Here is a 27,636-nt window from a genome sequence, read left to right as displayed (position 1 = left end):
TTACCTCATCTTCTATTTTTCTTTTATTTTAATGAAATTTTCGTTTCTTACTTATCAAAAAAGAAAAAAAATAAATAAAAAGAGCAATTATTGAATAGTGCCATCTATTAAAAGTGAAACAGTAATTTATAAAAACAATTTATGTATCACTAATGATTATAGTTGTCATGAAGGGAAGTGAGTGCAAACCGTGCAAGAACAAAATGTTAAGCAAATTGAAACATAAATCAGATGCATTCACGTGGTAAACATATCCTGGCAATCATGACCACAGGACGTGAATCAAACAACAAATTGAACTGTTTTACAAGTTTGCCAATTTAAATAAGAACTTGGACAAGTTGTCTAATTCTATGATGATTACACAACCCCACCAAGGGAATGATAATAATACAATGTGAAATGGTATAAAAACAGAGGATACTAGACTACTTTCAACCTGATTTGCTTTGATATTCTAAAACAGTATTTACTGGTGCCCGTGTTTTTAAAACCATTTCTTCATATTCATTTTCAGGGTTTGACAAAGCAACGATAGCCCCACCAGCTCCTATCGAAGCTTCACCTTCATGTATGACAACTGTTCTAATCACTATATTCAGATCAAATGTTTGGTTGTAAGAGAAGAATCCAATAGATCCAGAGTAGATGCCTCGAGAACAGCTTTCAAGAGAATCGAGAAGTTCCATTGATCTCAACTTGGGTGCACCAGTCATTGAACCTCCAGGGAATGCTGCTCTGACACAATCGACTGGGCTCACGTTTGATTGTTTTTTTCCTCGGATTGTACTAACCAATGTATGGACAGTTGCATATGATTCCACCTCCATCAGATGGGGCACGTGCACTGTCCCAGGTTCACAGACACGGCCAAGGTCATTCCTCAGAAGATCAACAATCATTAAATTTTCTGCTTGATCCTTTTCGCTGTTCAAACAGTAAAATAAAAAAAAAAGACCAGAAAAAGAACTATTTAAGTTCATATGGATGGAACAACATATCATTACAAGTTTCTATTGAACCCTACCATATAATTTCCTGGCATGGGAAATGAGGATGAGAAATCAAATCTTATATTGAGATGACAGTTGAAATCCATGAGATAGTGGTTATAGTCATCCATGAACAACATATACCTACAAATGCAACTCGGGATGGGGTTCAACTTGAAAGTGAAACCAAACTCATCAAACCAGATAATATGAATGGCTTGTATTCTGTTTCTCTCTTTTTTTAACCCCAAGTATTCCTGGTGGAAGGGTGGCCGCCATTAAATTTATAATTTGTTTCTGCTCTGTTTCAGATTTCTGGAATCTGAGCCCAATAGTGTACAACATTTACATATACATGTCTACCAAAGCACAAGCAGCCAAACGGTATATAATTAGCGATTGGTTAATGTCCAGGAGGGTGTAAGCCAAGTTTTTTTTTATTCAAATTCATTATAATTTGCTTTTAGCCTACATGATAAAGTAACCCAAACCTGAGTCCCCAACCAAACTCTGCTAGTGTCTTACACTGCTGGTCTCAAGCCCAGAAATAGGAGGGTTGTGTCTGGTTGGCAGCCAGCATAGAAACTTTTTCCATACTCTTATGAACATGGATCCTGAATTGTCTTTTCATCGAACATATTGAGGAGGAGGTCTCATAATGCGGGTTATTTTCTGGTAACATTGTATTAATAGATGAAACTAATGAAGGGTTAAATACAAAATTAGGTTCATGGGAAAATGCCTTGGAAACAAGAGGTTTTAAAATAAGTAGGACTAAAACAAAATATATGCAATGTAAGTTTAATAATAATGTGAGAGAAAATCAGGGCTAGGATTGGAGACCAAGAGATGACTAAATATAATCTTTTCTGTTACCTTGGTTCAATAATCCATAATAATGAAGAGATCGAGAAGGACAATGCTCATGGAATTAGAGCAAGATGGGCAAAACAGAGGGGTGCATCTAGAGTCTTATGCGATAGGCAAATGCCACTTAGGTTAAAAGTAGACTTTTATAAAAAAGTCGTAAGGTCAGCAATATTGTATGGAGTGATTTATTAGGCAGTAAGAAACAGCATGTCCAGAAAATGAATGTTGCAGTTGCAGAAATGCGAATGGGTGGAAAAGATAAAAAGTAAAAGACTACAAATGGACTTATTTGAAGGAACCAAGGAGAATCTCCCATAGGTGATATAATGAGGGAAAGTAGACTAAGGTGGTTTTGGTCATGTGCAGAGAAAACCATCTATAGAACCCATAAGAAGTGATATGTTACAAAGGGCTAGAAGAGCTAGGGGCAGACAAAAAAGGGCATAAGTTGTAGTAGTAAGAAAGGATTTAAGTTCTTATAATTTGACAATGGATATGGAACTGAACATAATGGGATGATGAAACAAGATTTATGTGGCCAACCCCATATAGTTAGGGAAGAGATTAGATGATGATGATTAAGGTTCAGTCAGGTCAGGTTATAAATTGACTGTTCAGTTATTGCATTTGGATTTAATCTGGCACAGGTTGCATCCTAGATGTAATTTTTATGTCATTGGCAGACTACTATACTGAGTCCACACCTCCAGGAAAGAAAAGATCAATAAGGTTTTCAATATTATTTACAAACCCAAAAATAATAATAAAAAAAAAGTCTGAGAACCAAAGGAAATGAAATTACTATTACACATACTGATTTTTCTGGTTCAATAATTCTAGTGTACTGACACGGTAAGCTAGTTTTCTTCAATAACAAAATAACAAATTTAACCAAAGTCCAAATATTCTGTATGTTTTTGGGGTTATTGAGATAGAATGTAGTTGCCAACATTTTTTCATATTTTACCAAATGCATTTTAAGGTCCCATGCATTGATTGCCATCCAACTAACACCATCATCAGAACAAGCCCAAAGCAGTAAAGGCCCAAAATTGGCATAATGATGATTCCTTGTTAACAGTTTTCAGTCCATTCCTGGGGCCATTGCTTGGTGTAATGGTAAAATCTTGGGCTGATGATTATGAGAATGTGGGTTTGAGTCTGAGAGTGGCCACTTTGTCCAAAAGAAGTGCCAAAGGATAGGTCCCCATCCACTGCACTCTTCCAAGAGACCAGATAGCTAGGACTGACATTAGGTAATGGTCTTTAGTTTTCAGCCCATTTCTGTAGTGAATAACTATGATTTAATGTATAAATCTTCAAACAATTAATATAAACTTATGGACTTATACTGGTTAGGTGATGATATATAGAATATAAAAGGCACAACATAAAGGGGGAACAGTTGGAGAAGTTTCCTTTAGGTCATCCTCCAATTAGTGGTTTGCTGGTAATGAGTTGGAAGTTGCCAAAGAAGCAATGTCAGAAAGGCAATGCTGCACTATCTTCAAAAAACTAAGATTTCAACTCCATATCTCAGCCTATTTGTCCTGGCTTTCTATGTAAACTTAGAATGTATACTAAATGCTTTATATCATATCTTTTACTGCATATTTGTAGTCTCTGTTAGCTTATACATGAAATTTCATCCAGATCTTAAACTTAGAATAAATCTTTTTTGTAATTGGCTAGTCAGGCCTAGGCATTGACTAGTTACCACATTGCTCAGGGTGGTGAAAAAAACTGGTCATCACCTCACCACATTAACAACACTGCTATGACAAAGGATTTTGGTTCCAAAGTGATCATTCCACTGCCATTGAGGGTTAGGAAGTAAATGGGTATCACATTAACTCCAGAGATTGACCTTTTGCTGTCAGGAGAAAAATGCCAATTTCCATATCAAATAGAATTGAAAAAAGCTCTAGAAATGGAGGAAATGATGATATAACAATGCAAAACATTAATTTTTACCTATGCTTAAGTTGCAATTTAAGCTGTGAATCTTCTTCTATTGTTGAACCACGTCGAATGGTGCCCTTAATGGGTTTTGCTTCTAATGTACCATTTCTGTCCAATCTTAGGAACCTCTCAGGGGAAGAACAGCAGATACATAGATTTTCCTTGGAAAAATTAAGCCAGGCTGCATATGGGGCTGGATTTTTTTCCCTTAGGCTAAGGTAGAGTCCTAGAGAATCTATGTCTCCAATTTTCTTCTTTATCTGAGTTGTAAGACACAATTCATAGCTCTCTCCATCTTTGATAAAATTCAGACACTTTTTGACATCTTTCATGTATTGGTCCTTTGATTTCTCAGCAAGAAAACCCACATGACATGGGGTCAATTTTGTTGCTTGTGACTTCTTCTCCTTGAAAGTAGTAGATGTTTTTAACTGTAGAAGCTTCTGCTCAGTATCATCCAACCATGATTTTGCAGTTGACCCTTTATGTGGTACTGAAGCATTACCAGAGTGGTGGTGTATGGATAGAATGTACACATCATCATTATCATGATCAATTACTATAAGATTATCAGCAAAGAAAAAACAAGCATCAGGTGTCCTTGACTTATGATGATTATATGTGGAACCACATTCGACTTTTAGGTCATATCTGCATGGCAGGACATATCAATATTAGTACTCGTGTATCCAATGCTATAAGGTGTTCATGCATCTGCAAATAGGAGTTATGGGAGATAATGGATAATGTGTGAATAAATTCGAAACTTAAAATTGTTTCCTAGATTGCTCTTATTTGAATATGTTTCACAATTTTTATATACCTCAAAGAGAAGTTTAAGAATGGCATTAGTGGGCATATTTTTTAAAAAACAAAATAATAGTCTCCTGAAACAGAATAATGTAGAGCAACCGTTATTATATGTAATTAAATAAGAAGATGAGAAAAGAAAGAAGGAGAAGAAGAAGAAAGAAGAGAGGGAGAAGAGAATTGAAGAAGCCACCAAAAAATTGAGCTGGTGGAGCCTCATTTTCTTTTGATCAACTTTCAATTAATAATTCAAATTTAAAAATGTTGCAACAGTCAGAATACAGAGTGCTGAAAATGATTACAAAGCAGCAGCACCCCCCCCCCCCCCCCGCCGGGTCCCTTGTTTAGCTAAACTGGCGGAGCCTCAATTTTAATATATACTTAGGGTGACAACTATACAATAAAATATGAATTCTGACAAAAAAAGCCCCTACAGCTACATACTAATAGAATTACAACATTCCCCTAAAATGTGACAAAACTCATTGTGCCACAAGTAGTGAAGACCTTTTGTAAGAACCTCTGCAAGTTGTTCCTTAGAACTGATATAAGGAGTACAAACTTCACCCTTTTCAAATTTTCTCTTATGAAGTGCTTATCAACTTCAATGTTCTTGGTTCTGTCATGAAGAACTGAGTTGGCAGCACAATTAATGGCTGCTTTGTTGTCACAGTAAAGGGACATCGAGCTGTCAACTCAAAAACCCAATTCAGCAATTAGATTTTTCACCCAAAGTACTTTAGCCACTCCATGTCCCATGGCCTTATACTTTGCTACAGCACTAGATCTAGCCACTACACTTTGGTTTTTGCTCCTCCAAGTGACTAAGTTTCCACCGACAAACATGCAGTACCCACTAGTAGACTTCCTGTCATCAATTGAACCTGTCCTGCCCAATCAGCATCAGTGTAGACTTCAACTCTCATATGATTATGTTTCTTAAACAATATACCGATCTCTGGGTACTTCTTCAGATATCTGAGACAACTTCCAGGTGGGAATTCTTGGAAACATGCGTGACCATGTTCCTTGAACAATATACCAATCCCCGGGTACTTCTTCAGATATTTGCGAACCCCCTCCTTAGCTTCCAGTGGGAAGTCTTCGGGGCATACATATCCTCAATTCACCTAAGAGAATTTTAGCCAAAGTAGTTCAGCATTCTGTGAGCCATGGCCCTATACTTGGCTTCAACACTTGATCTAGCCACTACAGTTTGTTTCTTGCTCCTCCAAGTGACTAGAGTCCCATCTACAAAGGTGCAGTATCCTCATGTTGATCTCCCATCTCTAGGAGAATCAGACTAGTTAGCATCAGTGTAAGCCTTCACATCAATTTTATCATGTTTTTTAAACAATAACCCCATTCAAGGACATGTTTTGAGGCATCTCAATGGTGGTGGATCAAAAGTAGCGCTCCATTCCTCTCTTACCCCACTAATAGTGGCATTGCCGGTTTGGTCACCCTTCAATTTAGATGTTTAAGTTGCTTGCTCTGTTAATACAACATGTCTCTTTGTTGGATTGTGAGTTGTATTAATTTGCTAAACATCATTGTGTCTTTTAGTCCTAGAACTGTTTGTCGGGTATTGAGTCCTTTTTCTTTGGTTTCAACTACTTCATAATTTTCATTGGTGACTATTCATTGTTGGCTTGGACACCCTACATTTTAATGCTAAACATCATTGTTGAGTCTTACAATTAGGGGTTATCACGGTTTGGTTAACTGAACTGTGGGCTTACTTTTAGAATCGAACTGGTATCACCGTTTTATGGAAAATCAGTAATCAAAACCGGATCAAAGCCGATTGGTTAACCGGTTGATCAGTACAGTTTGTCGGGTTTTTTATATTTACAATATATTATAAAAATATATAAAGATATAATAAAAAATCAGAAATATATAATATTATATATATGTTTATATATATAATGCATATTTATTAATTTATAATATATAGAAAATATAAAAAATATATAATATACATAAATATACCTAAAAAATATAGAATTATATGTATACCGGTCAGTTGGTTAACTGCCAATTTTCTATATTGGTTAACTGAAACCGAACCGATGCCTTTGGTTTTTAAAAATACCGAACCGAAACTGAATCGATTGATTCAGTTAACCGGATTTTCGGTTTGGCTTCAGTCGATTTTCTTGTTCGGTTTGGTTTTTTCGGTTTTTCTTGCTCACCCATACTTACAATGGTTTCAACTACTTTGTAATTTTCATTGATGACTATTCTTGAATCATGGCTTCATCTTATGAAAGAAAGACCAAAATTGTTCTCCATTTTCCAAATTTTTTATTCTGAAATTTGCACTCACTTTGGAATTCCAATTAAAATTCTTTGTTCTAAGAATGACAGAGAATGTTTCCTAACATTCTTTCAGCAATTTTTATACCAAAACAAAACAACATAATTCATCAGTTTTCCTATACTTACACCCTTCAACAAAATGGGGTAGTTGAATGGAAAAACCGTCATTTACTTGATATTGCTTATTATCTCCTTATCCACATGAATGTATTGAAAAAGTTTTGGAGTGATGCAGGCTAATAGCATGTTTCTCATTAATAGGACGCCCATGTCTATTCTCAATTTGCTCTTGGACTAGACAAGTTGGATGTGCGAGCCACTAAGAGTATCTTTCTTGGTTACTTTAGGACTCATAAAGGGTATAAATGTTACAATCCTACTCTCAACTATTCGTTTCTTTGTCTTGATGTCACTTTTTTAAGACTTTTGCATTCTTTTGTAGCACAAACACTTCCACTCCTTCATCTCCTTTATTTCCTCTAGCAGTACCTATTGAGATTGAGTTGTTACTGGTAGATCACTAATCAAGTGAGTGTATATGCAAAGATATGTACCAGCTCCCCCACAATCTTCTCCATCGCCAGAGAATCCAGTCATTAATCACATTCAAACCATAGCACCTACACCACCTACATCTTCCACCTCTCAACCTTCAAACCTTGTTCTTCCAAATAGCACTTTAGAAAGGTGAACATCATTGTACTATTCATCCTCATTCCAATTTTGTCTTAGTTTCTCATGCTATCTCCCTTACATCAACACTTTGCTTCTTTACTATCTTTTATTCATGTCCCTAAGAATGTCCAGGAAGCCCTTGCCTCTCCAGGTTGGTAGAAAGCAATGAAGGAGCAACTTTCTGATCTTGAATATGATACATGGAAACTTACCGCTTTTTCACATGGAAGCATGTTGTGGGTTGTTGGTAGGTTCATACTATGAAGTTTCTATCGATTGGTAGTGTAGAACAACTTAAAGCATGGTTGGTTGCAAAGGGGTATATAAAGTTGTATGGGGTGGACTACATGGAGACCTTTTTTTTTTTCTAAAGAATCAAGAAAAAAGAGAAATTACATCAGAGAGGTGATAAGTCATCACCAGGAGAAGAACGGTCTCAAGAACCCCAAACAGACCCTCAAACCTCACACATTACAGCCTCAGGACCCCTAAACAGATCCATTAACCTCACACTTTACAAACATGAGGTTACCCCACCCAATCCATCTGAAGATCAAATCAAACCCCCCCAAAGAAAGGCACCCTAAAATACGCAAGCCCTTGACCCAACAAAACAAACCTGAATCAAAACCCCTCCTCGCCGCCCAACCAAGACTTCAATCTTCATCTGTGGACGAAACTTCCTGGTCCGAAAGTTCCTCATCCCATGACTTAGCTCCTTTCCAATAGTCTCTCTTCAACTTCTCTTCCCTTTTTGTTTTTCTTTCGAATTCTTCAAAGCCCTTTTGGAAAACTCCTCACCTCCCCAAAAGAACAAACCCAAGCTCTTACCAATACTGACATCTATTTCCACTACTTTTTGGATATTCACTTCACCTAAGTCCCCATTCTTTTCATTATTATTTTGCTGTAACACTGAAATTGTTTTCCTGTTGTTCCTCGTCTAGAAGGGGAACCGAAGGCTGAATTTGCATCAATGTCCCCTTACGATTAGAGACGGATGTCCCTTTTCCACTCAATCTTTTCCTCCTGTAGACCCATTTGTAATTTTTTGTCGGTCCTACTCCTGCCAAGCTGAGTTTAAGCCTAGAGAATATCTTTGTGACATGCACAATATTTTGATTTCTAGAACTACGCGGTTTGTTGCTTGCTGTCCCAGCAGTCTGGCCCCCTTCTTTCTCTTCAAGAATGTTTTTCCTGCCCAAGTCTATACCCAACCTTCCAATCCTCACCTCTTCAAAATGCGGAGCATTCCCACCATGATCAACATGTTCATCTATGTATTGTTTGGCACCTGAAGCTTCCTTGTCTACCACCTCATCTGTACTCACAACCTTAGCATCGCCACTATCACTCCTTTTTCCATTTTCCTCCTCCCCACCCCTTCCATCCTCTCTGGACCAACAAAAAGCATCCCCATTTGAAGCCACAAACCTTGATTTTTCACTCCCACAGCTGGCTGCAATTAAAGCACTGGGATCGGAGGGGATGAAAGTCCCATCTGGGACACTTCTTTCTTGCATTTCATCTCGTGTGCCCTCAATTGCCAAAGAAGGCATACAGTTGTCAACGCTCACTACTGAGCCGACCACAAACATTTTCTTACCACTTTTATCAAACTTTGTGATCACCCATATCCAACTTTCTCCCTTTCTAGCCCTACACTTCGTCAAGGCACTCTTCCTACCGTTCTGCTTCTTTTGAAACTTGGTCTTTCCTCTGCCAGATTTCCTAGCTCTGTTTTTCTTACTTGCACTGTACCCATTGGTGTTAAGGTCTTGATCTCCCATCGGAGACTTTCTCTCATGTTACTGAGATTGGTTTATTGCATGTGCTGATTTCTCTTGTTGCTATGTACGATTTGGACATTATTTTAGCTTGATATTAAGAACGCTTTTCTCCATGGTGGCCTACTTAAGGAAATATATATATATATATATATATATACATAGAGAGAGAGAGAGAGAGAAACCACCAGGGTTTATTGCTCAAGAGGAGTATGGTAGACCATGTAGGTTGAAAAAGGCAATTTATGGGCAGAAACAACCCCACATGTGTGGTTTTGCAGATTTAGTAAGGTGGTAAAAAATTTTGGGATGAAACAATGCAATGTTGATCATCCTATTTTAATTATGATTCTACACTAGGGTAGATCCTTTTGGGAGTATACATTGATGATATAGTTATTAATGGCAGTGATGTTTAAGGTATTGAAAGGTTAAACTATTCTTACAAGAGCATTTGGAGACCAAAGATCTTGGTAAGTTGAAGTACTTTTTGGGTATAGAAGTTGCAAGGTCAAGACATGGTATTAACTAATGCTAGAGAAAGCATGTCCTTGATTTACTTGAAGATACAGTATTATTAGGTGCAAAACCAACTAAATCTCCATGGAACTAAATGCAGAACTCAAAATACAAAGAAGTTATTTGATAATCCAGTAACATAGAAGGTTCGTTAGCAAATTGAATTATTTGACTATCACACAGCCAGACATTATTTCACAATAAGTGTAGTCAGTCGGTTTGCATAGAATCCTCATATTCCTCACTAGTCTACAGTCATTAGAATTGTATGATATTTGAAAGGAGCTCTAGGATGTAGATTATTGTATAAATTAGGTGGAAAACTTGAAATTGAAGGGTATACTATTGTTGATTGGGCTGGATCAATCTTTGACAGAAGGACCACAACAAGATACTGTACATATCTTGGAGGCAATTTAGTCACTTAGAAGACTAAAAAGCAAACTATGGTTGCAAGGATTAGTGCTGAAGCAGGGTATAGATCCATGGCCCACACCATGTGTGAGCTTACATGGTTAAAATACCTACTTTAAGAAGCTCGATTCACCATGGAAAGTCCTATGAAGTTGCATTGTGACAACCAAGCTGTAGTCTATATCTCTTCTAATCTAGTGTTCCATGAGAGGACCAAACACATAGAGGTTGATTGTCACTTTGTGAGAGAGAAGGTACTTGGTAGAGAGATCAACACATATCATGCGAGTTCAGAGAAGCAATGGGCAGGTTTGTTTACAAATAGCTTGAGCTAGAAAAGGGTTGAATTCATATGTAGCAAGCTGGGACTGTATGATATATATACCCTCCAGCTTGAGGGGGAGTGTTAGCAATCAACTAATAGGGGGTGTTGCATCATCTTATGCTCTTTGAACATACTATAACATTTAAAGGAAAATCAATGTACTTCACAATATGAAATGAAGAGAAAATGTAAGGAATAAATTATAAAATGTAAGGGCCAGTTTAGTTCATAGTCAGAATCGAAATCAAAATTGAAATCCCTTGTAACCAGAATTGAAATGGTCAATCCCCCCACCTGTTTAGTTCAGAAATTGGAATCAGCTGGAATAAGATTCTCATTTCCAGGGGGGGTGGCCATTCCCTCAAATGGAGGAATGCCATTCCACCAGTTCCACCAGGAATGGGAATCAGATTCTGATTTCACCCAACCAGATGGTTGGAATCGGAATAGGGCATTCTGGTTCTGATTCTGGACCCCTATTTCCATGAACCAAACAGACCCTAAGAGAAAATTACAAAATAGTAGTGAAATTTTGAGATATAGATATAAAATATATAATTAGATCTTGAAAATTTTAACTTCTTACCCAATGAATCCAATGTATCCCCCGCAAAAATCAAATGGTAATCCTTTGTAATCTTCCTTATCATAACAAAATGATTGTAGTTCCTTCACATGTAAAAGAATTAAAAATTGGAATCAACAATGGCCACGAAACCATAGGACAGATCTTGATACATATGTACATTAAAATACATATATAAAAAACTCTGTGTAGCACATGCATGTTGATATCAAAAGGAGAAACACTCTTAAGTGTTAGAGGGAACCACAATGGATGTATGAGTCCAAATACAATGCATTTATGAATATTTGTTGCATGTTAAATCAAGATTCAACCAATCAGGTTAAAGCCAACACATGGTCTACTGACTTTTTATTAGTTCACATTTCACAAGGGTACTTATCATCAAGACTTTAACAATGTTAAAGGTGTCAACTGTATGTGTTGTTGTATCACTAGTTCATGTTTTTTCTTTACGGTGCAGTTCATGTACCATAAATTTTGCTTGGATGTATATACAATTGTGACTAGAAAGGCTTCTGATTACTTGTCTTTTCTCTTACCAACACTGCTTATGCTATTGGTGCAGTTAATTGCTCTTTATACTCCAAGGAGTACTTAGCTTCAAGAAGCATATATTTCATTGATGAAAGTTAAACTGGATTGATCACAAATTTTCAATCAAATGCTGCATATTGTACTCATTTGGCATAATCTACTAACTTTCATAAGTATTTAAAAGAAAAAAACACATACACACAAGTTCATCTTTTCAGGATAAGTATTGCGAAATAGGCTATAATTGCTTTCTGTTCTTTCTTATTTGTCAATGGTATTATTCATTGTTATGTGTTTGGGCCTTTGATTAGTCATTATGGACCTTTATTTTATTTCTTTTCTTGTTCCTAGCAACTGATGTAAATAGCAACGCAAGGCATAAAAATAACAATCCTCACGATTTTAGTGTTCTCTTCCATGATTTACCTCTACTCTCTTCTCTCTTCTCACTTCTTCCGATATTATTCTTAATAATTCTGCTGTTTTCGTTAGAGGTATATGTAGAGATAGTTAATAGTGTGTGTGGTTCCAACCCCACACTTCTTTATTATGTTTTTATTTCCTTTTATAGTTGGGCCGGCTGGACCTTGTTTATCTTTTTTTAATTTGTGTTGGAGTTTAAGTAGGGGTATTAGAGTAACTCCTACTCTTGTAAGGAGATTAACATTTATAAATAACAACTAATGGGGCGGCAGTAATATATAACCGAACCCCTTCTTTCTTTCTCTCTCTCTCTCTCTCTCTCTCTCTCTCTCTCTTCTTCTCTTCGAACCTGTGTTTCTTTTCTTAAATTACATCAGACCATTGCAGTATTCTATCTGTTTTGTTCAAGTTGGTATCAGAGCAAGATCTAGGGCTTCTCATGTGAGCCTAACCCAGCCGACCACATGAGAATTACCTAGGGCTGGAAGATTAGAAAGGAGCTTTCTTTGCCTGATTCTTGGAGATTACCAGAAATCTTTCGCAGCTGTCCGAAGATTGGAGAGTGTTTTTTGGTAATCAGGAAGAACCAGAGAACGTTAGAGGAATCAAGATTGGTTTTTTATCAGGATTGAAGGTGGTGATCAAAGTTTTCTGGGTAAGTTTTCATCTCTTCTGGAGGCCAGCAGTAGTAAGAAATAAGTTAGATTTATCTAGAAGGTGCGGCTGAGAAAATCTGAGTTTTCTAGGGTTTATTCTTAACCCTACGTGTTGGAAAACGTGGGGTTACTGGTTCAGATCTGAAAATAGAATTGTATATATTCCTAGGATTGTGGAAGGATTGATTTAGAAAGTTTTTTCTTTCTATTTCTTTCTTTCTATTTCTTTCTTTCTATTTTTGTACTTTCTATTTTCTCTTCTTTCTATTTTTTCTTCTTTCTATTTTTCTTTCTTTCTATTTTTCTTTCTTTCTATTTATTGCAGCAACTTACTGTATAAATATGCCCATTGGCAATAGAATGAAACATATCAGTATTCTACCATTCCAAAACATGGTATCAAAGCTCTAGGTTTGTCAACCTTGAGATTTTCTCGGCTTTCATTGCCAGTTTTTTGTGTTTTTCTCTTCTGGCCTTCAGTGTTGATCTGTAACCAGAAGTGTTCCTTTATTCTCCTTTCCTGCTGGCCTTATTTTTCCTCCATTAACAATGTCCGACATGACTGCAACAAGTGCTCCCGTCCAAACCGATGAAGGAGCAACAAATTCTCATCCTCACACTGGTGATTTGCAGAATATTCAAGCAACATATAGACTGAATGGACAGAATTACTTGAAGTGGTCAACACTAGTGCGTACCTATTTGAAGGGAAAAGGAAAAATTAGTCACCTCCTTGGAACAGGACCAAGGTTGGGCGAGCCAAATTTTGATGCTTGGGACGAAGAGGACTCCATGATTATGTCATGGTTGTGGAGTTCAATGACACCCGAGATCAGTGATACTTGTATGTTTCTTCCCTCTGCAAAGGCTATTTGGGATGCTGTCCGACAAACCTATTCCAAAGCCCATGACGCTGATCGTGTCTATGAGGTCAAAGTGAAGACTGTGGCGACCAAACAAGGGAGCAAGAGTGTTACAAAGTATGCAAATCTGCTGCAAAATTTATGGCATGAGCTTGATCATTATCGGGTTCTTGAGACAAAGTGCACAGATGATGCTGTGATCTTGAAGAATTTTATTGAAAGAGATAGGGTGTATGATTTTTTGGTCGGACTGAATGCTGAATTTGATCAGGTCCGAATACAAATTCTTGGCAAAGAAGAAGTGCCTCCATTGAATGAAGTCATAGCCCTTGTCAGAGCTGAGGAAAGCCGCCGTGGAATCATGCTTGAGCCTAAAGATCCCGAAGGCTCAGCCATGGTGGCAAGTGGAGGAAGTTACAGTGGTTCAAAGGGTGAGAACAATCACAACTTGGCTCGTGACACAACCACCCGTGACTCTAACGATAACCTCTGGTGCACCTATTGCAAGAAGTCCAGACACACGAAAGATCGGTGCTGGAAATTTCATGGGAAACCTCCCACATCCAGCAAGGAATGGGGAAATCGAGGAGTTTCAAAAGGAGTTCAACAGGCCCATAATGTCTCCACAACCCCGCAGCAAGAACACTCAAGTCAGGGACCATTTAATGATGAAGAAATTGAAAGGCTAAGGTGCTTCCTGAAATCCTTGAAACCAGGAAGTGGTTCTACCTCTCTTGCTCTCTCAGGTGAGTCTTTATCTCTAGGATTACATGCCTCGGCTAGTGTTTTTCCATGGATTCTTGATTCTGGAGCTACTGACCACATGACACCCTCTTCACTACATTTTCTCACCTATACACTCTGTCCTAGTAATAGAAAAATTTCTATTGCTGATGGTTCTTTCACCACAGTGGCAGGAATTGGGAATATTCAAATTACTCCATCCCTATTACTTAAAAATGTGCTTCTTGTTCCTAAGTTATCCACTAGCCTTATCTCTATACATAAACTCACCCAGGATGTGAACTACAATGTTGTGTTCTTCCCTTCTTACTGTGTATTTCAGGACCAGGTTTCGGGGAAGAAGATTGGACTTGCTAAGGAAAGAGATGGACTCTACTACCTTGAAGCAACCATCAAATCATCTCACACTGTTATGCATGTCACACACGAGTCATTCTTATCTACCTCCAATAAAGATTAATTTGACGTCATCATTTCCGTTTTGGTCATCCTTCATTTCCTATTTTAAAAACAATGCTTCCTTCCTTGTTTAAAGGAATTGATGTTGAAACCTTTCATTGTGATGTTTGTGAACTTGCTAAGCACAAAAGGGTTTCTTTCCCAATCAGCAATAAAAGATCTTTAACTCCTTTTTATTTGATTCATTCGGATATATGGGGCCTTTCTCAAATTCCCAACATTACTGGTTCCAGATGGTTCGTCACCTTTATTGATGATTGCACTAGGGTCACATGGATTTTTCTTCTTAAGTCTAAATCTGATGTGGGTACGATTCTTCCCAACTTTCATAACATGGTCCAAACTCAGTTTGGTGTGAGAATTAAAAGGTTTTGATCTGATAATGCTACAGATTATTTTAATCAGAATTTGTCCCCATTTTTTCAGAGAGAAGGCATTCTACATGAATCCTCCTGTGTTAACACTCCCCAACAGAATGGGGTAGCTGAGAGAAAAAATGGCCATCTTTTGCAAACCACCTAAGCCTTTCTCTTTCAAAATCAGGTGCCAAAACAATATTGGGGGGAAGCTGTCCTTACTACTGCCTACACCATAAATAGACTACCATCTAAAGTTCTTGACAACCGAAGCCCAATACAAGTCCTTTCTCAATTTTACCCTGATATTCAAGCTTCAAATAATCTCACACCAAGAATTTTTGGCTGCACTGCCTTTGTTCATGTCCATAATAAGGGAAAATTAGACCCACGAGCAATCAGGTGTGTCTTCTTGGGATATTCCCCAACTCGGAAAGGTTATAAATGTTATCATCTAGCCACCAGAAAATTCTACACCTCCATCGATGTCACATTTGAGGAAGGAAAATCATTTTTCACTCAACCTTATCTTCAGGGGACTCTCCCTAGATGTTTTACCCTCCTCACAGACATTCAATCATCAAGAATCACATCCCTCTGAGTCACATTCCTCTGAGCCCCACATTCCCGAGTCTCAACAAGAGTCAAACAACCCGACCATTGAACCAAATTCGGACACTGTTAACCCCACGAATGATGTGCATGATAATGTGAGATATATGTAGGTTTACTCTAGGAGGAAAAATCCAGATCCTCAACCTGTGCAAGTCCAAGATTCAACTCCTAATCCTAGAACTGAGGGATGCTTAGATCCTGAACCTACACCTTCACAGTCTGAGTATGAGTATGACCTACCTATTGCACTGAGAAAAGGAACTAGAGAATGTACCAAACGCCCATTGTACCCTTTAGCCAAATATGTATCATTCCAAAGATTCTCTAAATCCCATAAAAGTTTTCTAGCCAGCCTTAACACCATTCCAATTCCTAATACTCTAGCTGAGGCACTTTCTAATAAGGAGTGGAGAAAAGCCATGAGAGTGGAAATGGAGGCATTAGAAAAAAACAACACATGGGAAGTTGTGGATCTACCAAGAAACAAGAAGACGGTAGGTTGTAAATGGGTGTTCACAATTAAGTACAAATCTGATGGGTCATTAGAAAGGTACAAAGCACGTCTGGTAGCCAAGGGATATACACAGACTTATGGGGTAGATTATCAGGAGACTTTTGCCCCAGTAGCTAAAATGAATACAGTAAGGGTGTTACTGTCGTTGGCTGCTAACTATAATTGGGATTTGTAACAGTTTGATGTAAAAAATGCGTTACTCCATGGTGATCTAGAAGAGGAGATATACATGGACATTCCACCGGGTTTTGGAGAAGGCATTAAAGGGAACAGAGTTTGTCTGTTGAAGAAAGCACTATACGGTCTCAAACAATCTCCGAGAGCATGGTTTGGAAGGTTTATGAAGGTAATGCTGAGTACAGGTTACAAGCAAAGTCAAGGTGACCACACATTGTTTATCAAACACACAGCCTCAGGGGGAGTTACTGCACTATTAGTCTATGTGGATGATATAATCGTTACTGGGAATGATAAAAAGGAGAAGCATTGAAAAACTGCCTTGCCAGAGAATTTGAGATAAAAGACTTGGGGAGACTAAAGTATTTTCTCGGAATTGAAGTTGCACATTCTAAACAAGGCATCTTTATCTCTCAACAAAAGTATGTTGTTGATCTTTTGAGAGAAACAGGAAATATGGCATGTAAACCAGCTTCCACGCCTATAGATCTCAATCATAAACTTGGAGAAGTCCACGAGAATGCAAGTGTAGACAAGGAGATGTTCCAAAGACTAGTTGGAAAACTCATTTATCTTGCACATACACGACCGGATATTGCATATGCTGTAAGTGTAATAAGTCAGTTTATGCATAATCCTAAAGAAGTTCATTTGCAGGCTACTCATCGAATTCTGCACTATTTGAAAGCCAATCCAAGAAAAGGAATTTTATTCAGAAGAAATGGAGGACTGACTCTTGAAGCATATACAGATGCCGATTATGCAGGATCTCCAATAGATAGACGGTCCACTTCTGGTTACTGTACCTTCTTAGGAGGAAACTTAGTCACTTGGAGGAGTAAGAAGCAAAATGTAGTGGCTCGGTCAAGTGCAGAGGCAGAATTCAGGGCTATGGCACAAAGAGTGTGTGAATTACTCTGGTTGAAGATAATTTTAGAAGACCTGAAGATTCCACGAGAAGAGCCTATGAAACTACATTGTGACAACAAGTCAGCCATCAATATTGCTCACAATCCTGTTCAACATGACAAGACGAAGCACATCAAAATTGAGCAACACTTTATAAAAGAGAAACTGGACAGCAAGTTGATTTGCACTCCCTATGTGTCTACAAAAGGACAACTGGCCGATGTACTTACTAAAGGGCTCAATAGTACAGACTTTCGGAGAATTATAGCCAAGCTAGGAATGGAGGATCTCTATTCACCAGCTTGAGGGGGAGTGTTGGAAAGCGTGGGGTTACTGGTTCAGATCTGAAAATAGAATTGTATATATTCCTAGGATTGTGGAAGGATTGATTTAGAAAGTTTTTTCTTTCTATTTCTTTCTTTCTATTTTTGTACTTTCTATTTTCTCTTCTTTCTATTTTTTCTGCTTTCTATTTTCTTTTCTTTCTATTTTTCTTTCTTTCTATTTATTGCAGCAGCTTACTGTATAAATATGCCCATTGGCAATAGAATGAAACATATCAGTATTCTACCATTCCAAAACACTACGAACTGTTTTTTGACTGTGAGCCTCTCTTGGAGGGTGTGGCTGGAAAAGATCTGACCTTGGACCTTTTTTTGGAGGGTGTGGCTATAAAAAAAAAGAAAAAAAAAACTGACTGTGAATATTGGACTGATTACAGTCCAGGCTTGTCTACCAGGGAGTTGACCTTTTGACTGTGTTTGCACTCTTGGAAAGGATGTATCGGCTGATTACAGTCCAGGTTTGTCTACCAGGGAGTTGACCATTTTGATTGTGTTTGCACTCTTGGAAAGAATCTATTGGCTGAGTTTAAGTTCTTCGAGTTTTTTCTTGCTGAGATTAAAATTCTGGGTTGTCTTCTCTATTTTTTAGTGTTGCAGAAAAAACTATATCCTTTTAGGTCTTCTTCTTGGAATTTTTTAGCTTATTAGTGCTCTCTTAGAATGGAGAAGTTTGGAAGTGAGTTAAAAACACAAGGGGAAGGATTTTTTGGGACTGGTAACATGACTGAAAACTCTTTTCAAATTACCACTGTTAGATTTGATGGAACCAATTACTTGGAGTGGGCCCAATCAGCAATGATGGCTATTGGAGGTAGAGGTAAATTAGGCTATGTGACTGGGGATACAAAGAAGCCAGCAGAGGAAGATACATTATATCCAAAATGGGTTGAAGAGAATTACTTAGTAATGACTTGGCTATGTAATTCCATGCAGACCCATATCAGCCAAAACTATCTTTGGGCAAAATCAACAAAGGAGATTTGGGACAGCATGAAGGAAACTTATTTCCAACCACTCAATGTTGCTAGGGCTTATGAGCTGAAGTGTGAAGTGAATAACCTCAAGCAAGGGGAGAAGCCAGTCTCAGTGTATTTTGCTACTCTGAAATCTCTTTGGCATGAAATTGATCACTTGGAAACTATTGAATGGGAAAGCCAAAGGGATGCAGCAACATATAGAAAACTGATTGAAACAAATAGAGTTTTTGAGTTCTTAGCCGGTCTAAACTCAGAGTTTGACATTATAAGACAGCAACTTCTCACTAGGGAGAGTGTGACCTTATCTCAGGCCTACTCATTAGTCCACAGTGAAGAGAGTAGGAGGAAGGTTATGCTATCTTTTCAGCTCACAAAAGTAGCCTTGGCAGCAATAAAATCTAAGGTTGGAGGGGAGAATGAAAGGGAAATTAAGAAGGAAGACAAAAGAGATATTTTTTGTGATCATTGCAAGAAGCCCAAACACACTAGGGATACCTGTTGGAAGTTGCATCCTCACCTAATGCCAGCTAGACTTAGAAACAAGAAGGGGAGTGCTAATATAGCAACTACTACTGATAGTGCATCTTCTTCGAGCACAAGGACCACATCCTTGGGTGCTTTAGCAGCTGTCCGGGCTGCACTGACACAACTAGAGAATGAAGCTGGTATTTCTGGATCTACATCTCAGTCTTCAGCTACCACACCTGTTCATCCTACTTCAACCCTTGCTCATACAGGTACAAGAGCTACCGCATGTCATGCTTCTGTCCCAGGTAACACTAGGCCTTTCTGGGTAATAGATTCATGTGCTTCAGACCATATGACCAGCTTATCTACTTTGTTTACCACCTATTGTTTATCCTCTGGGAGAGACAAAGTTTCTATTGATGATGGCTCCCTTGTGCCAATTTCTGGCAAGGGAGACATCAGATTTTCTGATGCCATCTCCCTATCCTCACTTTTGCATGTTCCTAAGCTTAGTGCTAACTTGCTTTTGGTTAGTAGTATTACTAAAAATCAAAACTGTTTAGTAACCTTTTTTCCTGATCAGTGTGTTTTTCAGGATCTGGAAACGAAGAAGGTGATTGGGATTGTCCGTGAGATGAATGGAGTTTACCTACTTGTTTGTCCGTGAAGTGGGGAAATTGTTTCTCTCAGTCTTGGAGTAAGATTATGCTTTGGCATAACCGATTAGGTCATTTGTCTTTTGGGTCTTTGAAGAGTCTTTTTCAAAATTTATTTGAGTCAGTCGAAGTGTCTAGTTTTAAATGTGAAAGTTGTGAAATTGCAAAGCACAGCAAATCATCTTATCCTTTGAGTAATAAAAGAAGCAACCTTCCTTTTGAAATTGTGCATACCAATGTTTGGGGGCCATATCATACTCCCACCATGGTGGTGGGGGGGGGGGGTATAGATATTTCTTGTTATTTGTTGATGATTATACCAGTTTCTCATGGGTTTACCTTATGCACTCTCAAGATGAGGTTTCTCTGACCCAGGCTTTCCATCAGATGGTTCTAACCTAGTTTGAAATCAAGATCAAAATTCTTAGATCTGATAATGCCAAGGAATACTTTGCAGGACCCTTGGCATCCTATCTCCTTGATCATGGGGTCATTCATCAGAGCACCTGTCCTCGTATACCTCAACAAAATGGGGTTGCAGAGAGAAAGAATAGACATATTTTAGAGGTAGCTAGAAGCATCATGCTCAACTCTAATGTTCCCATACGCTTATGGGGGGATGCAATCCGTACAACCATTTACCTTATTAACAGGGTTCCTTCACGTGCTCTAAACATGCAAACATCATTCAACCTTCTGTATCTAGATAAGGACCTGTTCACTATTCCCCTCAAAACTTTTGGGTGTACTTCAAATCCTTGGACCTCATCGCTGCAAATTTGATCCCAAAGCTACTGAATGTATTTTCCTTGGGTATGCACAAAATCAAAAAGGATATTGCTGTTATGAGCCTGTTTTAGGGAAACGTTTTGTGTCCATGTATGTCACTTTTTTTTTAGGATATGCCCTACTATTACAAGGCTTCTCCTCAGGGGGAGAATAGTGAGGAAGGGGTTTCAGTTTCATCCCCAAAAGTTCCTTTACTTGTCCAAGTTATTGAGGGGGAGTGTTGTGAAGAGGGTTGTCAAAAGTGTAGGGGGTTGAGAGTGTACCACAGAAAGTGGTGGAGGTAGGTCAATTCCTGTCCACAACAGTAATTCGAGTCAATCCCAACATCTTCTACAGCCCTAGATCCAGACACTACCATTGCTCCCACACTTGAGCCTGCTATTAATATGCTTAGCCTCCACCGTCAAATGACCTTGATCTTCCAATTGCAATTCATAAAGGGAAGCACCATTGCACCTTATCCACTGCCCATTGTATCTCCAAGTTCCTTTTCTATGATTGCCTCTTAGAATCCTATAGATCTTACTTGGCATCTATTGCTACTATTCCTATACCCAGAAAAGTGCAAGAAGCCCTTTTGATACCTGGGTAGAAGGAGGCAATGAAAGCAGAGACGGATGCTCTTGTTAAGAACAACACATGGTAACTAGTTAACCATCCTGAAGGGAAGAAACCTGTTGGATACAGATGGGCGTTTACTGTAAAATATAATGCTGATGGTACTATAGAGAGGTATAAGGCCAGATTAGTTGCAAAGGGATTCACACAAACTTATGGCATAGACTATATGGAAACCTTTGCACCTGTTGCAAAGATGAACACTATCAAAGTCCTACTATCCATTGCTGCGAACTTCTCATGGCCACTATTTCAGCTAGATGTTAAGAATGCTTTCCTCAACGGAGACTTGCAAGAAGAGGCATACATGGAGTTACCCCCTGATTTTTATAGTACAAAAGCAGGAAAGAAAGTTTTCCTACTGAAGAAGGCTTTATATGGGCTGAAACAATCTCCGAGAACTTGGTTTGATATGTTAAACTGGCTTTGGACAAATTCAGCTACATACAGGCTCAGTTAGATCACACTCTATTCTTTAAGAAGATAGGTCTTTCCCTGACCCTACTTGCAGTTTATGTAGACGAATTGTGATAATAAGAAGTGATATTAGTGAGATTGAATCTCTTAAACAACATCTTCACAAGGAATTTGAAGTGAAGGGCTTAAGGGAATTGCACTATTTCATGAGAATTGAGGTAGCTCGACCTAAGCATGGCATTTTTATCTCTCAGAGGAAATATGTTCTTGACTTACTGGAGGAAATTGGAAAGTTAGGAGTGAAACCAACTGACACACCTATTGAGCTTAACCATAAAATAAGTGCAGAAAGTGGAGAACTTCTTGAGGACAGGGCTATGTACCAAAGGCTGGTTGGGAAACTTCTTTATCTCTGCCTAACTCGGCCAAATATTTCATATGTTGTTAGTGTTGTTAGCCAATACATGCATTCTCCTAGGACCACTCACCTCCTTGCAGTGGAAAGGATTCTTGCCTACTTGAAGAGATGCCCAGGGAGAGGTATACTCTTCAAGAATAGTGGTCACATGGAAATAGTAGTGTATACAAATGCGGATTGGGCTGGACGTGTTGATGACAGGAGGTCTACCTCTACGTATTGTGCATTTGTGAGGGGAAATCTTGTTTCCTGGAGAAGCAAAAAACAGAATGTTGTTGCTCACTCTAGTGCAGAAGCTGAATACAGATCCATGGCCAATGGTGTTGCAGAAGTGTTATGGCTGAAATCCTTGCTTAATGAGCTAGAAATTGATTATGAGAAGCCACTGATGTTGTATTGCGATAATCAAGCAGCAATTAATATTGCCCACAACCCAATACAGCATGACAGGACAAAGCATATCAAAGTGGACAGACATTTTATCCGAGAGTGAGTTGCATCTCAAGAAGTATGTCTTCCTTACATTGCCTCAGACATGCAGTTAGCTGATCTCCTTACTAAAGCAATCACAAAGAGCAAGCTGGAGACAGATTTATGCAAGTTGGGAATGACAAACATCTACTCCCAACTTGAGGGGGAGTGTAGAGATAGTTAATAGTGTGTGTGGTTCCAACCCCACACTTATTTATTATGTTTTTATTTCCTTGTTTATCTTTTTTTAATTTGTGTTGGAGTTTTAAGTAGGGGTATTAGAGTAAATCCTACTCTTGTAACGAGATTAACATTTATAAATAACAACTAATGGGGCATCAGTAATATACAACCGAACCCCTTCTTTCTTTCTCTCTCTCTCTCTCTCTCTCTCTCTCTCTCTTCTTCTCTTCGAACCTGTGTTTCTTTTCTTAAATTACATCAGACCACTGCAGTATTCTATCTGTTTTGTTCAAGTGTATAGTTCTGAAGTAGCAGAGATCTTGTGGTTGAAGACTTTATTACTGAAAACAACTTACAATACCATGCAAAGTCCAGATATTGTGAATAAAGAAGTCCTGACCATATTCATGGCACATATTGTTACCAGAGATCCAGAATACGATTGGGGCAAACACATTCAAGTGGATCAGAATTTAACTTGTGAAAGAGTTGCATAAACTAGATGTTTACTAGTTTAAGAATTGCTCTGCCAACCATTTAAAATTGTAAAAAATTCTACTAGAAATTATTGTAAATGAAAAAATGAACAAAAATGAAAAATCATAGCACACAACAAAGAATTTGCAAAACAAAATAATTAGTCAATATTGTTATCAATATGACAACAAATAAATTTATAAGTATAGATTATCCATATGGAATAAAGCCTGATATAAATAAACATATTAAAACAAATATACCAGTTGTGCTTCCCTTTGTATTAAACGAAATATACCAGTTGGAAACAAACTCACTGTATGTGCAGGGGTAAGGTTGTGGACATCTGTCCCTCCCCAAACCCTGCATTGGCGGAAGCCTCGTGAACTGGGCTGCCCTTTTTATTAAAAGAAATATACCAGTTAAACAAAGCCACCTCATAAATAATGTTAGGCAATATTCTGTAAAAAGGCAGCCTAGGTTGCACAAGGCTCCTGCCAATGTGGGGTCTCGGGAGGGACATACAAAGAGGCTGTTACCATGATTTGAACCCTGGTCACCTAGGTTGCAATGGAGCAACCCAACCATTGCGCCAAGGCCCACCCTCTAAGGGCAGACTTTGAGATAGTTCCAAGCATTGCACTTTGGCAAAGATACAAAGAGAGATGACTTGAAACCATTGACTCTCATCACCTCAATTTCTTGTTTCTTCTCAGAGATAGAGAGACAGGAACAAGATATTTTAATGAGTTTTTTACCTCTAAAAAATATAGCCAAGGACATATTTAGAAAGAAAAGAATAGGTATTTATAAACGCTAAGTTCTTTTCACTACACTGCTATTTATAAATAGCAACTTGTCTACTGATTTTGGTAATACAAAAGATAGGATTTGCATCTTTGATTTCTCTTCTTTGTTAATGCTGAAACTAAATATTAGAGTTATTTTACTATTGGGTACTAATATAAAGCAGTTTGAGATATGCTCTGCAATAGACAATGGTAACTTTTTAGTAATTATAGTTGTATAGAGAATAAGGATCAAAGTGAACAACTATCATGGGAGCACAATAAGATGCTTAAACTTTGTAGGTTTCCCTAATTTAAGAAGGAAGAGGGCCTTTTTAGAGATTCTTTTAGATTTTGAGGGGGATCCATAATAAGAGCTCCCAATGCTGTCTTGGTGTTGTCAAGGAACTTAATCATATCTGAATTGTGTGACATAAAGCTATACACAGAAGAAATTTTTCTCACTGCCCTATATCAATACATGAGGATTCGTACATGCATGTGTCTGCATAGAAATATCACATACATGTGAATTATAGCATGTTTTTCTTAAGGGTATGCAACAACTAATTAGTGTTAAAATATTCATAAATGTAAATTCCTATAATGAGATGCATTAAACTGGTAATTGCTACTTGGATGTGTCATGAGCTTTTTTTTTTTTTCAACTGAAGACATCAACATAAATTTCTGATTAGAAGCAATGTTGCAACAAGAAATACACTAATTCAAGGGTGGAACAATTAAACAATTATTAAGAACTTTTGAATAATTATATACCTTATTTAGAAAACTAAGGAAACCATCCTCTGTATATGTACTTCTCACAAAACCCTGGGCATCTTCAATTGATAAATAACCTCCACAACTAGAAGTAGTATCACTGAGAAATGATGTCAGAAATCATTTTCTTGAATACATATACAATTCAAAGACCCATGTAAATGAAAATAAAAAGTTAAAACACCAAATATACAAAATGTGAATATATAGCTCCATATTCTTTATTGTATGTATGCCTTCATTTCCATTTGATCCACCTCTTAAATGGGCCACTAGCCATGAGCTTAAAACATGCTCACTCAATCTTATATAATGTTGCATGCACCCAGGCATCAAAGTTTCAGATCTTTACTAGAGTTGTAATGGCTTATAATTATATTAGGAGTAATTGCTTTCTATTTCTACTCATATTTTCTTATTGATAACGAAAAATGTATTAATATAAAAACAAGGTATACAGCAATCAGCAGCTTATACAATGAATCTCTACACTCCAGAGACTGAACAAACTTAACCCTAAATCCTATAGAATAGTGTAGAGATAGTGAAGATTAAAGTTGTAATTTTATTCGTATCTTGTACATATTCTTTATTCCCTTTGTTCTTTTGTATCTTCAGGACAGAAGTGTCCTTTTGTTTTATTAATATAAGTACTCTTTCTTTGGTTGGTCAAACTACTGGACACACTACAAATCTGTTTACCTTCCTCTTGTTTGAACTACACTAACATGGTACGGAGCAGCTTCAATCATTCATTGATTTCTGCTATCATTCCTCACTATTAGATAATCAAATAAGGATTCATATCACCTTTTTGCACTGGTATCTGTTATCAACTTGGGGCCTTTTCAATCAGGACAAGAAGATCATATTTTCTGGGAAAATATGCCATTCATCTTGCTATTTATCCTGTTTCTCACAAGTGATTGCTCCATTTGGGTTGAAATCTAGATCTAGTGCCTCCCTAGGCTGTTCCTTCAGCCTATATTTTTTGATGAAGTTTGGATTGGATTTACTAGGGTTTTGATCCAACCTATTCGGCCAACCCGTGTTCTTTCCTTCTCTTGAGTGTTGAGAAATTTTCAGCATTATCTTGCACTTCCATTGGTTGATTTCTTTACTCTGTTGTTTTCGATAGCTTCCGAAAGAACTGATGTGCTTCCATTAAGTTTGATGGGCCCAACTATGCCCTATGGCAATTCCATTTTCAGTTTTATGTTGAAGGAAAGGGTCTGTGGGGGCATATTGATGGGACCACTGTCAAGCTTGATGAAACCGATGCAAAGGGACTGCAAACTTGGAAGAATAATAATGCTCAGATTGCTTCCAGGATTCTTGGTTCAGTGGATACTGATGTGGCTATCCCTATGAGAGGTCTCCGAACAGATAAGGAGATGTATGATTACTTGGAAAAGGTTTATCAGCAATCAAACATCTCTTGATGGTATCAGATTGAGAGAGATTTTTTTTTCATATTTCCAGGGTGAGAGAAAAATTCGAGGGTTTTATGCTGGTTTCATTAACCTTTGGGCGGAATATGAACTGGTTCACACTGGGGAGGTATCATCAACCTGTTGCATTAAGGCCCTAAAGGAACATTTTGATAGGAGAAAAGTGATGCATTTCCTAATGCATCTTTGGGCTGAATATAAAGTAACAAGGTCGAATATTCTGCATAAAGATATTGTGCCATCCCTAGACACTATTCTTGGTGAGCTTCAACGTGAAGAAACTAGAATGGTTACTCAGTCTTCTGTCAATGCAAAGAATGAAGGGGTGGAGACTATGTTTCTAGCTGCAGATAAGTCCAAATCAAAGAAAGATTTATCTGAAGTACAATGTTATGAATGTAAGGAATTCAGAGTGTGGTGTCTCATTGTAGGAAGAACTAAGAACATGTGTACCTACTGTAAGAAGCATGGGCATATTATACCTGAATGTCCCACTCGACCACCGAAAGGGAACCATGAAAAATCAACACATGGCACATTAGACCTAGGTTGAAGGATAAAACGACATACCATTCTCTATTGCATCGACAAAGGGAGATGCTCCTAATGTTATGACAGAGGAGAAGATTAAGAAGCTCATGTCCTCGGTAATTACGTCTGCCTTTTTTGCTTCCGGCTTGTCTGGTGAGTTTACCTATTATTGTTCTTCACCTAATCATCTCTAGATCATTGGTTTTGGCATCTCTAATTATATGATGGGGGCAACTTGTGGTCAATCTTCCTATCCTATCCCCTCTAAAACATATTGTTGCAGCCAATGGTGAGAAGTTTAACATTGTTGGTTGTAAGGACTTAGCCTTGGCTACCTCACTCCTCTCCTTTCTTATTGCCTTAAACCCTGTTTGCTCCTAAACTTACCACTTATCTAATATCTGTTAGTCAACTTGTTGAACATGGTAATACTGTCATGTTCTTACATGATGGTTGTTTGATACAGGAGCAACGCACTAGGGAGTGGTTGTAGAGTGGGGCAACTCTTCGCACTGGAATTTGAGAGGAAGCCAACTTCTACTACTACTAGTTCTTGTCTTTTGTGATGTCTTGTAATAATGATTAGAACCTTTGGCATCGTCGTTTGGACAATCCTTTTGCAAAGAAACTTGAGTCACTTTTTACTTTTGGATGTTTACCTTCATCTGTCACTTTTGTGATTTCCAGTTTCAACTACACATGCTATTGCTCCTTTTCAGTTATTGCATAGTAATGTTTGGTTGTCTC

At 37.9% G+C, this 27,636-nt stretch overlaps 1 protein-coding gene across 7 annotated transcripts in view; it reads right to left on the bottom strand.

Moving 5' to 3' along the window:
- Positions 1 to 206: 206 nt before the first annotated feature.
- The window catches only part of EMB1997 (para-aminobenzoate (PABA) synthase family protein), a 91,328-nt gene continuing 63,898 nt past the window's right edge, over positions 207 to 27,636 (bottom strand). For 6 of the 7 annotated variants that reach the window (XM_010275249.3, XM_010275250.3, XM_010275246.3 and 3 more), the window contains 4 exons: positions 24,905 to 25,007; positions 11,266 to 11,348; positions 3,837 to 4,475; positions 207 to 927 (listed from right to left, as the gene is read on the bottom strand). In XM_010275249.3, the coding sequence (XP_010273551.1) occupies positions 435 to 927; positions 3,837 to 4,475; positions 11,266 to 11,348; positions 24,905 to 25,007 (1,318 nt within the window). In that variant the 3' untranslated portion in view covers positions 207 to 434. Of the gene's footprint in view, positions 928 to 948; positions 3,736 to 3,836; positions 4,476 to 11,265; positions 11,349 to 24,904; positions 25,008 to 27,636 lie in introns of those variants that run through there. The other variant, XM_088893195.1, reaches the window with a different exon arrangement.

The sequence above is a fragment of the Nelumbo nucifera genome, chromosome 8 (genome assembly GCF_055504915.1).
Source record: "Nelumbo nucifera cultivar China Antique chromosome 8, China Antique-T2T, whole genome shotgun sequence".
Classification (NCBI taxonomy): Eukaryota; Viridiplantae; Streptophyta; class Magnoliopsida; order Proteales; family Nelumbonaceae; genus Nelumbo; species Nelumbo nucifera.
This window is presented reverse-complemented; position numbering and strand designations above follow the sequence as displayed.